Raw genomic sequence first — 17,338 nt, 5'->3', positions numbered from 1 at the left:
ACAAATGGAGCATTACCACTTTGGACCAGAACAGAGTGTTCTGTTTTGATGCTTTAAGTTCTCTGTGTAAATATTGCAATTATATCAACAGCAAACTCTCCATTTCACTAAATTACAATGTGAACAAATATCACTTAAGTATCTCAGTATGATCCTGTAAATTATGCAATCAACAATTTGTGTTTTTCAGGCAATGAAAAGGATGCTTTTATTGCTGAGCTGCTTAAAGAGCACAATAGTTTACGAGCTCGACATCAGTCACCACCACTCCAGGTCAATCCTGAACTGTCTATACAAGCACAGAAATGGGCAGAGCATCTTGCCAGTATCAAAGCACTTAAGCACAGTGACACCCAATATGGAGAGAACCTCTGGTACAAATGGAGCAGCAACAAAACACTACCAACGGGTACAGAGCTGATTGGAAACTTTGATAGTCTGTATAGGTAGAGATGAAGGTTGATGAGCTCCCATTAACAGTGATCCCTCCTAGTCAACGACCTGTGAGTTTGGAGTAATCATTCAGGGGTGGAGAGCAGAGGGTTTGGAGTAGTCTCTTGTCAGTACTGTAGGAATTATTAACACTAATGGTTTGTGCAATAATGAATATTGGTGAATTGTGTTAAGAAATGTATTTGAATATTAGTAGAGAGAGACCAGATGATTTGTAAAATACAAGAGGCCTTCTGTCCTCTGTAGGTGAACATTTTCAGTGAAAAGTGAAAATAAAAACTTCCTACATAACTTTAATAAAATCTACTTCCCTAGAAACCTTTCAACCCAAGAAAAGTGACAAAATGGATTTTCTCTGGACCAAAGTTGCACCAGTGTCTATTAAATGCAATTGAAATTAATGATGATCAGTGGTTTTTTGGCAAGGCTAGTGAGCATTCACTTGATTCCTTTGCAAGATTGTGAAGCTTCGGAAGATGGGCTTTGAGGTTTGACGTTGCCACGTGCATGTTAAGGTCATCGAATTGTATAGTCATATAACACGGAAACAGGTCCTTCTGCACCAACAATATAAGCCCCCATTACTAATTCCCCGCTAATCCCATTCTACTGTCCCCACATTGCCATCAATTCCTCCCATACTCTACCACACGCCTACATCAGAACAATTAACAATAATGTTATGAATATATTATATATGAATAATATTTTATAATATTATTTTAATAATTTAATGATAAATAATAAACAATAATTGCCAACTGACCTAGCAATCAGCTCAATGTTGAGATGTGGGAGAGAAATCAAAATGCAAAAAACATCGGAGAAGGTATCGGGTCCTTCAAGCCTACCCCATCCCTGAATATGATTGTGGCTGATCTGGGCTGACCTTAGCTCCTTGTCTGTGCCAATTCTCCATCACTTTCTGTTCCTCCATCTATCAAATATTATCCTGAAGAAGAGTCTCAGCCTGAAACATCAACTATTTATTCATTTCCATAAATGCTGCCTGACCTGCTGAGATCCCCTGGCATTTTGTGTGAGTTGCTTTGGATTTCCAGCATCTGCAGACTTTCTTGTGTTCATAAGTATTAATCCATCTTCACTTTAAATACCTAGAGGAAAACCATTGTCATGGGAAAGATGTGCAAAATCCACACAGACATTGCCCAGGGTCAAGATTGAACTCTGGTCATTGGAGCTGTGACCAGCAGTATGTGTCCGATGTATTACGACGGCATGACAATGGCTGCAAACTGCAGGGACGTTTAAAAATCATGAAAGCTATATTCTGATCTAAAGTTGTGCTTGACATGACTTATTACAGCTATTTGGTGCACTTCATTCAGTTTGTTTAGTCAGCAGGTTGTATGCATTGTCAACAAGGGAAGAAAGATGAATGAGAACTCTGACCAACTTTGGAAAATCTTTATAAATTGTAGCACGATTTAAGGCTGGAGAGTGATCAGTGGTAAATACGGGGGGGGGGGAGGGGGGGAGGGGGGGCGTTGTTTCCCTGTATAGATTATCTTGAGCTCAAAAACACAGTTTCAAGTGAGGGGTTTGACCTTTCAGAACTGAAATGAAAAGGTCCTTTATTTGGAGTATTACTCATCTTAAGATGCATTGGTTGGCCAGTGGTGCAGTGGTATCAGAACTGGACTTCGAGGCAGATGGTCCTGAGTTCGAATCCAGCCGGGTCCCAACCTGGGCAGCAGCAGAAGAAAAGTCTGGCAATCTACTTTACTGAAACATAAGCAATCTACTTCACTATCTGTGTGGAAGAAAGGCCTGGCAATCTACTTCACTAAAACACGGGATTGCTGAGATGGAAGGTTAGATCAGCTCAGTTTGTATTCGCTATTTAGAAAAGTGTATTTCTCATCTAGAAAAATGAGAGGGAATCCTCTTGCAACAGACTGGAAATGGATAAGGTGTCTAGAATGAAGGGCAATAGTGTCAGGATAAAGGATCAAAAAGTGAACCTTTGGAATTGAATCCAGTGGTTTGGAGACTTGATGATGGAGTTAATTCCAAACACAGATCAACTTATTTCTGAATATCAAGGTATATGGTAATGAGTAGGAAAAATGAGGCAGAAGTAAATCTCATGAAGAATGTTACTCTGTTTTGCTTTCCTTAATTAAGAGAAGACTTATTTGCCTTTGAGGAAGTACAGCAAAGATTCATGAGACTGGTTCTAGAAATAGTTTGCCGTACAAGGAAGACTTTATGCTCTTAAGTTTAAAAGAATGTGAAGCTATTTCATAAAAACTTTCAAAATTATTAAATGGCTTGATGGCTAGATTGAGGGAGAGTGTTTCCGACCAATGTAGGGTCGACATGAGTCGACAACTCAATGACACCCAACAACATCTTAAGAAATCTTGTATCTGAGAGCTGTAGGTTCCAGTGATTGGGTACGTTCACAGTTCAGATCAATGAATTATTAGACACCTAGAGTATTAGGAGACATGGGGATCAAGGCACAGATCAGCTGATGGCATGGACTTTGAGGTTCGCTTTTGTTTTTATTGTTCTACTTTACTGCTTCCAGGGATAGCAGCTGAAATCAAATCTCTTTATGATTAGTCTCTGTAGTCTTGATGACTTAGTCGTGAAGGAACAAATTGAGCTTGGGTTTAGTTATAACAGGTAAAAGACTAGGAGAATTGTCGTCAGATCTGCAGACAGAGTGTATCTGAAATGTAATGATCTTTTAAATTTTTATTTGTTTCAGGGAAAGAGGTGAGTGAATCCTGGTACAATGAAATTCAGGACTACAACTTCAAAGCTCCAGGATTTAGTAGTAAGACAGGTAAGTGTTTGAGAGCATTTGTAGGTTGATGTTCAAGATTCATTCAGTTTCATTGGCTTCAGTTTGCTGGAGGTCACCATCTCCCAAAATGCAGCCTTTGGGAGGAAATTTTACACTGAAATTGGAAACACAAGAAATTGCAGATGCTGGGATTTGCAAGGGGGAGGTAGGGTCCTTTGAGGGAGGGAGATGGGAAAGGACCTGGGAAAGGAGATAAGAGAGGAGAGAGATGGGAAGGAGGGAGAGTGAAGGAGGGCCTAGAGAGGGAGGGGAGGGTTGGGGGAGTGGGGAAGGAGAGGGGTGTGAAACCCAATCACAACTATTTCTCATTCATCTTGCATTATGGAGTTGCACATTCTCCCTGTGATTGCATGGATTTCCTCCCATGTCCCAGAATTCATGTTGGTAGGTTAATTGGCCACTATAAGTTGCTACTCTTGTAGATGAGTGAATCTGTAGGGAATGAGGGGAGAATAAAAATCTAGGATCAATGTAGGATTAGTGGAAATGGGTGGTTTTTGGTTGACATAGATTTGATGGGCTGCAGGGCTTGTTTCTATGCTGTATAACTCTATAATGGTGTTGGCCCATCTTCCTCTGGTTTTGATTCCAGGACACTTCACCCAGCTGGTGTGGAAGGCAACAAAAGAGATGGGGGCTGGACAAGCAACGGATGGGAAAGGCACATTCTTTGTGGTGGCAGTCTACAAGCCAGCAGGGAACATCAGCAATCCTGGCTATTTCAAGGAAAATGTGTTACCTCCCAGGAAACAATGAGCCAGGAGGATGAATAAGAATGGCACTTATCACATGTAGCTGCCCCATACAATGCACAAATAATATCTTTTTGAAATTTAATTAATGCTTTAAATGGTACTTTTTTCCAGGTTAGAGGAATTTAGCTGAAATATTTTAATAATAATATGCAAAGCTCAGTGAGTAAATACGGATACTTGTTTAACTCTAATTTCCTTCTCCCTTCTGTTTTTGCTTGTGGTTTTTACTGCCTGAGTTTAAGATATGAAATTGCTGAGCAAAATATATCTTTCTGCTGCTTTCTTTTAAGGCTGTCCTTGAAATTTTCTACATTTCATGATAGTTCACCTTTTCTAATTTCTCTATGTACTTCAGTATCAAATTATATTGTTAATCCTCTTCACAAGAGCAATAGGCTGTTTTAATACAATAAGATCACAGTATACTATACACCTCCAAGGTCTGATCATCCAGCACCCTCAAGTCTTTGTTGTGCTAGCCTTGTAGATTGCTGTTTTTAATAATATTAAATTGAAAAGGAATGAGGGACAGAACTGTTAAATGTAGATGGAGCTAGGGAACTAAGCACCAATGAGTTTTAAGGGAATGGTCCTGGGTGTCTCAAGTGGGAAAGAAAGCCTGTCGAGCCATTAAGACTACTGTCGGGATTTGGATAATTAGTATTTTACGCTATGTCACTGAGATATTTGAGGTACGACCTATATTGTTGTAATCCTAGCCAATACAGTGAGAAAAGTGTGATTGAATCAGAATCAGGTTTAATATCACCAGCATATGTGAAATTTGTTAACTACATGGCAGCAATACAATGCAATATATGATATAAAAAGAAAAAGTAAATCAATTACAGTGAATATATATATATATATATATACACATACACAGACACACACACACATATTAAATAGCTAAATTACAAATAATGCAAAAACAGTAATATTAAAATGAGGTAGTGTTCATGGGTTCAATGTCCATTTAGGAATCATATGGCAGAGGGGAAGAAACTGATCCTGAATCACTGAGTGTGTGCCTCAGTCTTCTGTACCTCCTTCCTGACAGTGACAATGAGAAGAGGGCACATCCTAGATGATGCAGGAACAATCCCATATGCAGACTGCATACACAATAATTAAAGAAGATAGTTTTATTAACACAATTTGTATCAGAGTTTGGGCAGAGAAATGTGTAGGATTTTTCCTGCCAATATGTATTTTGTAATAAAAGCTGGGAGTGGTCTAAGGGAAAGTTATGTTAATTTGCTAGCTGACTTGTTTCTCTTACTGGAGCTGATTTCATCACTCTTCTGTTCCTTCTGAGCACTGGTGTTAAATACTTTCCTACTGCTGTCATGCTGTTTTTCCTTCAAGCAGCCACCAATGAATAACACCCTTTGAATGCAAAGGGACACAGACCTCCTTTGGGGCCTTTATGATGCACCATAGCAACAGTGCGCTGAAGTAAACTGCAGATTTTCCAATCTTAAAGCCTTTCATGATGTTAGTGAGATGTTTGGTATTAGTATGTGGAAACTCTCATCCATTTATTCATTGTATTTCGTCAATTGTTAAAAGTGACTGTTTTTAATGCTGCTTTTATTTTACAAATTATGCTCTCAGCTGCTGTAGTGATTGTAGAGACTATTAGAATAAAGAATCACTTGGTCATCAGCTACTGAAGTATGTTCAGTTTGTCACCCACAAAGTACACAACCTGCCATACCTCCACAGCTATTGGAGTGGTCGCGATGGCAATCCCATAGATGGTGTATATTGTTGGGGGCAATGATTGTTGTGCATCCAGCCTGGGTGTTTTTCTGTGAGGAGGCAACTTCTCAATCACGAGTTAAGGGGGTGATTGGTGGCTGGCTCCTCATGGCTGATACAAAGTACCATTACACTCGCTCTTGCTGATTAATGTGCACATCATACCCATGCTAAGTGAGCTGCCGGCTTCCACAACTGCTGGCAACATCCTAACCTGTTGCCCTGGCTGCTGACTTCCACTGCGACTGGATGATCCGAAAGTGCTGACAGGAAACAACACTGTAGCTCCGGACTCCTGATGGAAGTGGCTAAAGATGCAAAGTTGGGCAACACCTTCACCACCTCAGAAGCGAACAGGAGCAGTTGGGGCATTCTGTGCACCACAGTTCTCAAGGAAATATTGGATTCTATAGGAGGGCCGAGGGGGAGAGAGTTCAAATCAAGCAAATGGGGGGAGTTGGGACATTTCACATGCTACAGTCCCCAATGAAATGTTGAATTGTGCATAATTAGGCACTTGGCAAGGACTAGTAAAAAGGAGTTAGGTTTAAGCGGAGCGACCATTGTGTGAGCAAACCAGTGGTAAAGTGGGGAGTTCAGGCTTTGACAAGGAGAGGCAGAGGCTATACATTTCATATAGATTTTTTCATTTACTTTTTCTTCCTGTTGCACAATTAGAGCACTGGAGATCACAGGCAGAATAGTGGAATTCTCCTCATGTGGGATGTGGAAAGGCAGGGAGCTCTCCAGTGTCCTTGACAACTCCACCTGCAGAAGCTGCAGCTTCTTTCAGACCATATTAAGGTTCCTAAGTTTGTCATAGCTGGGAGTGGCAGTGGAGATAAGCTCCCACTACCTATAAAGTGCTCCAAATGACATGCATCTGACAGTAACAGCCTCTGACAACCCAAATCCAACTCTAAGCCTTCATGTATGGCTTAGCTACTGGGCCCGGCGGAACTGTTTCTACTGACAAGAGAATGGGCAAAGGTGGACCGCTGGCGCCTCAAAACCAGCTGCTTCGGGTGGGTGGGCCCCATCAGCCTTGGACGACAGCCCGCATAGGAGAAGGAAAACTGATTTTAAACCTCTCCTACCTTGCAGTCATACCCATCCACGGAGAAGGCTTCGGGAGTAAACCCCAAAGAAGAAATCCAGAACCGGGGTCCCAAAGGCAGTTTGATTTTGTTTACAACTTCACTCTGGCAATTTCTGCGATGATACTGGTGCCAAGCTGTATCGGCGCTTGCCTTTCGCTTGGACTACATCAGTGATATGGACAGGGGGGCACACACTGCATTGGCAATAGCTGGTTCTTCAAATCTTCCCACACAGGTTTGCGCCCCGGAGAGGACATTCCAGCATTGCTACTCAGTGCTGACAGAATACGGGAAGCAGCAGTTACCGGTGATAAGCCACCGCACTTGATTGGCGAAGAGTGAGGTGCCAGGGGCTGTTTCTAACTGCGGGAGAGGTCCTAGGACCTCACTGGGCAGTCCCCAGTCAAATTGGTGTTGCTTCGCCATGGTCCACACAGCTGTGTGGGGCTTGGGGAACCCCCGACAGGTGGATCAATAACCTTACACCTGGCAAAAAAAACTTCAGAAGTATCCAGCCCTCAAGGTAGGTACTTGGAATGTATGGACCATACAGAATGTAAAGATCTTACAGAAGACCTGCAAGATACGAGCGACGCCTGCAAGACCGCAGTCATCATCAATGAACTGAGCAGACTGCAGATGGACATCGTCCTCCTTCAAGATACAGGGCTCTCTTCCTCTGGAAGCCTTCGAGAGGAAGACCTCCTTCATCTGGCATGGAAAGCCACCAGAAGAGCCCAGGGAGCACGGTGTTGGCTCCACCATAAGAAACAGGCTAGTTGACACCATCATACCACCAGCTGAAGGAACTGAAAGACTGCTCGGGATACAGCTTCAAATGTCTGTAGGCCTGGTTAGCATTATCAGTGCTTATGCACCCACATTAACCTCTTCCCAGGAAGCCAGGGACAAGTTTTATGATGAACTCAGTGCTGCCATCAAAGAAATCCCTTCTCAAAAGCCACTATTTGTTCTCGGCAACTTTAATGCAAGAGTTGGCAGCGACCACCACAGCTAGCCCTCCTGTTTGGGACAGTTCGAAACGGAAAAGATGAATGAAATTGGCCAGCTGCCAACATAGCAGGGCTCTTGAGGAAAGACTATCTTAGATTGGGTGTTGTGTAATAACCCAGATCTTATTAGGGAACTTAGTGTAAAAGAATCCTTAGGAGATAGTGATCATAACATGATTGAATTCATGCTGCAATTTGAGAGGGAGAAGCATAAGTCACATGCAATGGAGTAAAGGGAATAACACAGGCATGAGAGAGAAGCTTGCCCTGGTGGATTGGAGAATACTGGTCGGGATGATGACAGAGTAGAGATGGCTGAAGTTTCTGGGAGTACTTCACAAGGTGCAGGATAGATATATCCCACAGAAAAAGTTCTCAAATGGCAGGAATAGGCAACCATGGCTGACGAGAAGTTAAGGAATGCGTAAAAGCCAAGGAAAGGGTATATAAGGAAGCAAAAGTGACTGGGAAGCTGGACAATTGGGAAGCTTTTAAAATCCAACAAAAGGCAACTAAAAATCTATAAGAAGGGAAAAGATTAAATTTGAGGGCAAACTCGTCAATAATACAAAGCAAGATACCAAAAGTTTTCTTTCAGTTATATAAAGAGTAAAAGGGAGGTGATTGTTGATATTGGACCACTGGAAAATGCTGCTGGTGAGATAGTAACGGGGACAAAGAAATGGCAGATAACTTAGAAATTTGCATATGTCTTCATTGTGAAAGTCGTTAACAGTGTGCCAGAGGTCTGTGAGTATCAGGGAGCAGAAGGGAATGCCATTGGTCTTACAAAGGAAAAAGTGCTGGGAAAACTGAAAGATCTTAAGGTGGATAAATCATCTGGACCAGATGGACTATATCCCAGAGTCCTGAGAGAGGTTGCTGAAAAGATAACAGATGCATTGGTCAGGATCTTTCAAGAATCACTTAATTCTGGCATGGTCCCAAAGATCTAGAAGATTGCAAATGTCACTCCACTCTTTAAAAAGGGAGGAAGGCAAAATAAAGGAAATTATAGGCCAGTTAGCCTAATTTCAGTGGTTGGGAAAGCGTTGGAGTCTATTGTTAAGGATGAGGTTTCGGGGTACTGGGAGACTAATGATAAAATAAGTCAAAGTCAGCATGGTTTCTGTAAAGGGAAATCTTGCCTGAAAAATCTGTTAGAGTTCTTCAAGGAAGTAACAAGCAGGGCAGACAAGGGAGAGGCAGTGGATGTCAATTACTTGGAATTTCAGAAGACATTTGATTATGTGCCACGCATGAGGCTGCTTAACAGGATAAAATCTTATGGTGTTACAGGAAAGATATTGGCATGGATAGAGGAATGGCTGACAGACAGGAGGCAGAAAGTGAGAATAAAAGGAGCCTTTTCTGATTGGCTGCCAGTGACTAGTGGAGTTCCTCAGGGATCAAGTTTGGGACTGCTACCTTTCACATTGTTTGTCAATGACTTGGATAATGGAACTGATGGATTTGTGGCAAAATTTGCAAATAATGCAAAGAAAGATGGAGGAGTAGGTTGTGCTGAGGAAGCAATATGATTGTAGTAAGACTTAGTCAAATTGGAAGAATGGGCAAAAAAAGTGGCAGATGGAATACAGTATTGGGAAATGTATGATAATGCATTTTGATAAAAGGAACAATAGTGCAGACTATTATCTGAATGGGAAGAAAATTCAAACATCAGAGGTTCAGAGGAATTTAGGAGTCCTCGTTCAAGACTTCTAGAAGGTTAATTCACAGGTTGAGTCTGTGGTAAAGAAGGCAAATGCAATGTTGGCATTTATTTCAAGGTGAATAGAATATTAAAGCAAGGAGATAACGCTGAGGCTTTATAAGACACTAGTCAGGCTGCACTTGGAGTATTATCAACAGGTTTGGGCCCCATATCTCAGAAAGGATATGTTATCATTGGAGACAGTCCAGAGGGGGCTCACGAGGATAATTCTGGGAATGAAGGGATTAACATATTGGGAGTGTTTGGCAGCTTTGGGCCTGTATTCACTGGAATTTAGAAGAATGCAAAGGGATCTCATTGAAACCTACCAAATGTTGAAAGGACTAGATAAGGTGGATGTGGAGAGGATGTTTCCTATGCTAGGGGTATCCAAAACTGGAGGGCACAGCCTCAAAGCTGAGGGGAAACCTTTTAGAACAGAGGTAAGGTTGAATATTTTTAGACAAAGAGTAGTGCTTCTGTGGAATGCTCTGCTACAGACTGCTATAGAAGCCAAGTCCATGGGTATATCTAAGGTAGAAGTTGATAGTTTTCTGATTGGTCAAGGCAATAAAGGAATATGGCGAGAAGACAGGTGTATAGGGTTGAGTGGGATCTGGGATCAGCCATGATGGAATGGCAGAGCAGATTCGATAGGCTGAATGACCTAATTCTGCTCCTATGTCTTATGGTCTTATATCACACCCAATGACCAAGTTCATCCCAGTTCGTACAGAGTATGGTGTAGCCACAGGTCCAGTATTTGTTTGACCTTCCAAATCTGCTCCAGCTAATTCTTGTTACATGCCTCAGCACTTCCGAAACAGATCCCGAGTACTTCAGCACTTGACAGAGAATTGGTTGGACCAGTTGACCCCACAATGAGGACTTCCCTTCCTGAAGTGCACAATTAGTTCCTTAGTCTCACTGACATTGAGTGCAAGGTGGTTGCTGTGACACAAATCAACTAATCTTATCTTGTTCCTACAAGCCTTCTCTTCACCATCTCAAAATCTACCAATGGGGGGGGTCATCTGTGAATTTTAAAAATTACATTATACGTAGTGGTTGACAGTAAGTGTCCTGCAGACATTGCGAGATAGGGACTCAAATGGATACTGTGGAGCAAGCTGTCCAAATCACCTTTGCAGAATGCTTCATCACCAAAGCTCACCAACAGGCACTAGGACCTTGCTTGATTGGTGGTGAGAGGGGCCCACTCAGTCAGATTCTTGTTGTATGGGCAACGTATCATTTCCACTCCACACTGCCCTCAGGATGGCCATAGTGAGGAAGAGACACTCAAGTCACCCACCTCTTTGCAGACTGTGGATTTACTAAGGTGATGAGGGGAAGATGCAAGACTGTTCATCACTGTCCATCCCCAGTGTGTAACAGAGGAGATTACAGTGAGAAGGCAGGAGAATTGGGTTGAGAGGGAAAATAAATCAGCCATGAGCAAACGGCAGAGCTGTCTTATGGACTCTCTGAACAATGGGCTGTTTTCTGGACCACACAGATATCAAGTCCTGCTGGAAGGTCACCATCTTGATGAAAGACTTTGCATGCTAGGTCAGGAATGTCCCTATCTCACCCCCTGGCTACTCTCAGCAGGTTTAGTCTGCCCTTTGAAGCAGTGCACCCGCGCATGCAAACAGCTACTTGGAACTGCAGGTGAAAGCTAAGTTTCCAGTGACGACCAAAGATAACATTCAAATGATTATCGATACATTCAAATTCTTCATAGATCCTAAATTGTTGATGGAGTGAAATCATTTCCTTGTCACTCCCAGCTGTTTCTGGCAACTCCAAGCCTGAATGTTTGGAACCGCACTGAGCAAAACAGTTCTGAATTGCCTTACTGCTTATTTCTCGTCAACTATCAGGGACAAAAATCTCTGCCCTTTGAACACAAACACACAACTGATGCTTTTTAAAAACTTTGTTCTAAGTGCAGTGTCTAACACGAGCAAAGACAAATGACGCTAGTTAGAAACTGTTCGGCAACAGTCCCCTATCCCTATTAAGCACCATAGTAGCCCAAATAACGAAGGGAATCCCAACTATTTTCTCAATTAATTTTTGTTCTTTATGAGTTGTCCCCAATAAATGGCTTCCCCGAATAACCAACGGCCCAATTAACTGAAATCCACTATAATAAATAAAAACACAATAAATATAAATACACTAGAAAGCTTATTTACCTAGATTGATTGTATGTCTGTCATAAGGAGGTGGCTGGGAACGGACCCAAGTGCAAGACACAGACACTGAAGTACTAGGGACAGGACTAGGATACAGGCTGAGGGCAAGGACATGGACACGAAAACCAGGAACCCGGAACAGGACTGGACAAGAGACCTAGGAGCCTGGGCTTGCACTCTGAGCCAGAGACTGGACAAGGACCCAGTACCTGGGTCTTGCCTGTGGCTCGGACCCTACAACTAGACAAGGACGAGGCTGGAGTCCTCAAGCTTGAGGCTGGAGGCGAGGCCTGGCAGGAAGCAGGAGGCTGGAGTCTTCAGGCTTGAGGCTAGAGGCTAGAGACGAGTCTTGGCAGGAGGCTTGGCAGGAGGCAGGAGGCTGGAGTCTTCAGGCTTGAGGCTAGAGGCGAGGTTTGGCAGGAGGCAGGAGGCTGGAGTCTTCAGGCTTGAGGCTAGGCAGGTTCCTCCTGGGAAGGGCGCAGATCACCACCCAACAGAGGCATGGAACAGGAAGGCTCAGAACCAACCGCAGGTAACGGCAAGACGGCCTGGCTTACCCAACAGAGGCAAGGGACAGGAAGGCAGCTAGGTACAGGGTGGCTCCAGGACAAGACTGCAGGCGAGATGAGGTGAGAGTTACCAGCAAGACAAGGCAAGGCTTCAGGCAATGCAAGGCGAGATGAGAACTTCAGTTGAGGTGAGAGCTACTGGCAAGGCAAGGCAAGGCAAGGCAAGGCTTCAGGTGAGGAAACAGAAAGCAGAGGAAGGGATACAAGGAGTAAGAACAAGAACAATCCAGCCGCCACACCCTGGTCCCTGGAGGTATTTATGCAGCCAGCTCCAACGAGCATCAGCTGTCTCAATTAGAGCTCAACAAGGACAGAAAGAGGGTAGACAGGAAAACCTGGAGCAAGGGTCGATAGACCGGACTGTGAACCGGAATATGGACCTCATAGACCGGACCATGACAATGTCCATAAAGTGACAACAGGCACAGGAGTGTCTGTAAATAAGGTGACTGACAGGAAATGATGAAGTAGTAGTAGCTGAGGCTGTGAAGGGGTGGGTTAGTGGGTGGAGGTGTTGATCAGCCTTATTGCTTGGGGAATGTAACTGTTTTTGAGTCTGGTGGATGCTATGTAACCTGCTTCCTATTGGGAATGGACAAACAGTCCATGAGCAGGGTGGGTGGGATCCATGGTGATGTTACTGACCCTCTTCTGGCACCTTTCCACATATATATCCTTGATGGCCGGTAGGTTGGTGCTGCTAATGCATTGGGCAGTTTTGACTACCCATTGTAGAGCCTTCCTGCCTAATGCAATAATGCAGCTTGTCAGGATGCTCCCTACTGCACATCTGTAGAAGGATGTAAATATAGATGTACATAGTCCAACTCTCTTCAGCCTTCTCATAAAGCAAAGGCATTGGCGAGCTTTCCTGATTATGTGGAATGTGTTCGTGGACCATGAGAGGTTGTGCGAGGTGTGCACTCCCAGGAGTTTGAAACTACTTGCAGTTTCCACTGCAGTGCTGCTGATGTAACGAAGGGTGTGAGTGGTACGAGTTCTGAAGTCAATAACAATCAGTAAGAAAAAAAGCTAAATGCAATTCTTCTTTGTTATATGCTAAAATAAAATGGAAGTCTGTCAGACAAAATGGTGTTAGCTTGAAGTGGGATTGTTTTAAGACGATAGGATATAGAAGCAGAATTAGGCCATTTGGCCCATCGTCTGCTCTGCCATTTCATCATGGCTGATCCATTTCCCTCTCAGCCCCAAACTCTTGCCTTCTTCCCATATTCCTTCATGTCCTGACTAATCAAGAATCTACCAACCTCTGCCTTAAATATGCCCAATGACTTAGCTTCCACAGCTGCTTGTGGCAACGAGTTCCATGGATCCACCACTCTCTGACTAAAGAAATTCCTCATCTCCTTTCTAAATGATGTCCCTCTGGTCTTAGACTCCACCACCATGGTAAAGATCCTCCCCACATCTAGTTTATCTAGGCCTTTCAACATTCAATAGGTTTCAATGAGAATCCCCCTCATTCTTCTGAACTCCAGCGTGCAGGACCAGAGCCATTACACGCTCCTCATTTGATAAGCCTTTCAATCCCAGAATCATTTTTGTAATCATCCTCTCCAATGTCAGCATATCCTTTTTTAGATTTGGGGACCAAAACTAGTCACAATACTCCAAACGAGGTTTCACTAGTGCCTTACAAAGTCTCAGCATTTCACCCTTGTTTTTATATTCTAATCCTCTCAAAGAGAGAGTACAATAGAACCAGTCCACAGCAATGTTTTGAGAAGATCAAGGAAGTCTACAAATATAATAGTGGGAAGTGGTGAAAAACATGTTTGTCTGGTCAGAAGATCATAAGAGATAGGCGTGGATGGAGCTGGTACCACCAAGAAAGATAGAAAAGTACCAGTGTCAGAGGTCTTGAAGGGTATAAAAAGGAGCATTTTCTTTGTCCAGTGGAAAGAGAGTTTTGTTTTTAGGTTGGATTTCAGCTGGTTCTGAGATAGGGAACAGTACTTCGAGAGTCAGAGTATATCGAGTCAGAGTTAGACAGAGATAGAGATAAAACAGGCTGCGTATGAGATTGTCAGATCTATGGCCCCCTCCAGATTGGGTTGCTTAGTGAATGACAAGTACTGTGTTATTTTGATTTCTGTACTGCTCGTACCATTGAGATTTGTTTTTTCTTTCTGTATTGCATCTGTGCTAGTTCTGTTAAAATGTTTTCTTGTGGCCTTGAACAAGTTTATCATCTCATTTGTTTGCAAATATATATGCAAATACCCTGAGCTGAACCAGGAAAGAATACATAACTATTTTTAAAATAATTGTCATTTACACCACTCCTTCGTCTTGTTGACACTGAGGAAGAGGTTACTTGCCTGGCACCGGGCTCGAGCTCTTCCAACTCTTCTCTGTATACCATCTCATCATTGTTGGTGGTGAGTCACACCACTGTTGTGTCATTAGCAAACCTGAAAATGTGTTTACTCGGGTGAATGGCCATGCAGTCATGTGTGAGCAGAGTGTACATCAGTGGGCTCAGCACACAGCCCTGAGGGGCACCCGTGTTGAGGATGATGGGGAGAGATGAGCGGTTGTGCATCCTGGCTATCTGAGGTCTGTTGGTTAGGAAGTCCAACACCCAGTTGCACAGTGGTGTATTTAGACCAAGGAGTAGGAGTTTGTTCACCAACGTCTGTGAGATAATAGTGTTGAATGCTGAACTGAAATCCAGCATTTTCTCTCCAGTCCTGCTGAAGGGTTTTGGCCTGAAATGTTGACTGTGCTTTTTTTCCATAGCCTGGCCTGCTGAGTTCCTCCAGTATTTTGTGTGTGTTGATCTAAACACATATGCCAGCTTTACAGTGGCACAACAAATTCCTCAATTTTCTGGGCTTTTATTTGCAGGTTCCAAATTGCTGGGGGCAATGGGTTAAAATTGATCCAAAATTTGTTAAACAGTTGATCAACTGTGTTGAGGAATTAAGTAACAAAACTATTCAGAAACATTCACTAGTAGAAGAATGTTTATTTTTTACAACTGCTGACATCACCACAGTACCTTTAGTTCCCTCCAATGGCAAAGCAACTCCATGCATCATAAAGAGGTAGCAAACAGTTCCCATAGTTTCAGAGCCATCCCACACTCTCATCTTGGCTTCTCTGACCATATATCCATAATGTTAATCCTCCCAGCATACCAACCATTGCTGAAAACAGAGGAACCAGTCAAAAGAACCACCACTGTAAATGCTAATGAGGCAATCTCTATGCCTCAGTACTGTTTTGAACAGACTAACTGGAAGGTGTTCAAGGGAGCCACTGCGAACAGAGAAGGCACAGGCCTCGAGGAGCATGCCTCATCTGTCACTGGCTACATCAGTAAATGTGCAGACGATGTTGGTACCTCAAGAACGGTCATGTCACGGCCCACCAGAAGCCTTGGCTGAATGCAGAGGTTCGCTCCCTACTAAAAGCCCATGACCCTACCTTCAAGTCTGGAGACAGAACAGCTCTCTGAGCAGCCAAGAGAAACCTCCTCTTAGGCATCAAGAGGGCAAAGATGGCCTTCACACAAAAAAATTCAGCAACAGCTGTCTGATAATGAACACCGACATATGTGGCTGGGCATCAAGTGAATTACTAGCTATGCAAACAAAGAGCTAGGAAGTTGATTGATGATGGCCATGGAAGAAAGAAAAAGTGGGGGGGAGGGGGGAAGAGCACCAGAGGGAGGCGATGGGCAGGCAAGAAAATAACATGGGAGAGGGAAAAGGGGATGGGAAATGGTGGGGGGGGGGGGAGGCATTACTGGAAATTTGAGAAATTGATGTTCATGCCATCAGGTTGGAGGCCACCCCAAACGGATTATAAGATGTTGTTCCTCCAGCCTAGTGTGGCCTTATCACGACAGTGGAGGAGGCCATGGATGGACATATCAGAATGCGAATGGGAAGTGGAATTAAAATGGTGGTTACTGGGAGATCCCACTTGTTCTGGCGGACGGAGGGTAGATGCTCAGCGAAGTGGTGTCCCCATCTATAGCAGGTCTTACCGATATACAGGAGGCCACACTGGAAGCACCAAACACAGTATATGACCCCAACAGACTCACAGGTGAAGTGTCACCTCACCTGGAAGGACTGTTTGAGGTCCTGAATGGTTATGTCTGGTCTCACCTATATACAGCTGGCCACACTAGGAAAACATCTGCACTTACCCCATCCTACCAGGGATAGGGTTCCTCTGATCCTCACTTATCACCCCACCAGCCTCCGCGTCCAGCACATAATTCTCTGAAACTTCCGCCACCTCCAACTGGATCCCACCACCAAACACATCTTTCCCTCACCCTCACTTTCAGCATTTGTGGAGAAACAGTCAACGTTTCAGGTTTCAAAACCCTTTATCAAACCAAATAAATGTTCACTACTCATTATCCAATCTATAATTGGAGAGAAGCACAGACATCCCATGGATAACAATGATTACAAATACCACTAAGAGTCTCTCTCCTGTGTAAAACCATTAATGTGGGTGTCCTCCTGTGCTGAAATCTCAGCTCTGGAAGTATTCTGTGGTGGTGGTAGCGATGTGAGCAAAGTGTCTTACTAAGATTCTCCCTCATTTCCATAGTAATTTCCACAGAAGGGTGCTGCTGCTAAGGACAGGAGATTGATAGGATGTAGAGTTGGGCTGAGAAGTGGCAGATGGAGTCTAATCTGGAGAAGTGTGAAGTGATACATATTGGAAGGTCGAACTTGAAGGCAGAAAGTACAAGCTTAATGAAAGGATTCTTAGCAGTTTGGGGGAGCAGAAGGATCTCGGGATCCACATCCATAGATCCCCCAAAGTTGCTGCACAAGTTGAAAAACTGGTTAAGAAGATGTGTGCTGTGCTGGCCTTGGGGGACTGAGTTCAAGAGCCATGACGTAATGTTGCAGTTCCTTGATAACCTGGT

General features: G+C 43.5%; 1 protein-coding gene across 1 annotated transcript in view; it reads left to right on the top strand.

Annotated features, from left to right (window-relative positions):
* Positions 1-5,706, top strand: part of LOC140186440 (uncharacterized) — a 143,898-nt gene extending 138,192 nt beyond the window's left edge. The window contains exons 26-28 of the mRNA XM_072240711.1: positions 191-409; positions 3,194-3,271; positions 3,885-5,706. Coding sequence (XP_072096812.1) covers positions 191-409; positions 3,194-3,271; positions 3,885-4,048 — 461 coding nt within the window. The 3' untranslated portion in view covers positions 4,049-5,706. The remainder of the gene's footprint in view (positions 1-190; positions 410-3,193; positions 3,272-3,884) is intronic.
* Positions 5,707-17,338: the final 11,632 nt, after the last annotated feature.

Source organism: Mobula birostris, chromosome 22, assembly GCF_030028105.1.
Source record: "Mobula birostris isolate sMobBir1 chromosome 22, sMobBir1.hap1, whole genome shotgun sequence".
NCBI lineage: Eukaryota > Metazoa > Chordata > Chondrichthyes > Myliobatiformes > Myliobatidae > Mobula > Mobula birostris.
The sequence above is the reverse complement of the archived record's forward strand: the minus strand, read 5'-3'. Positions and strand labels throughout refer to the sequence as shown.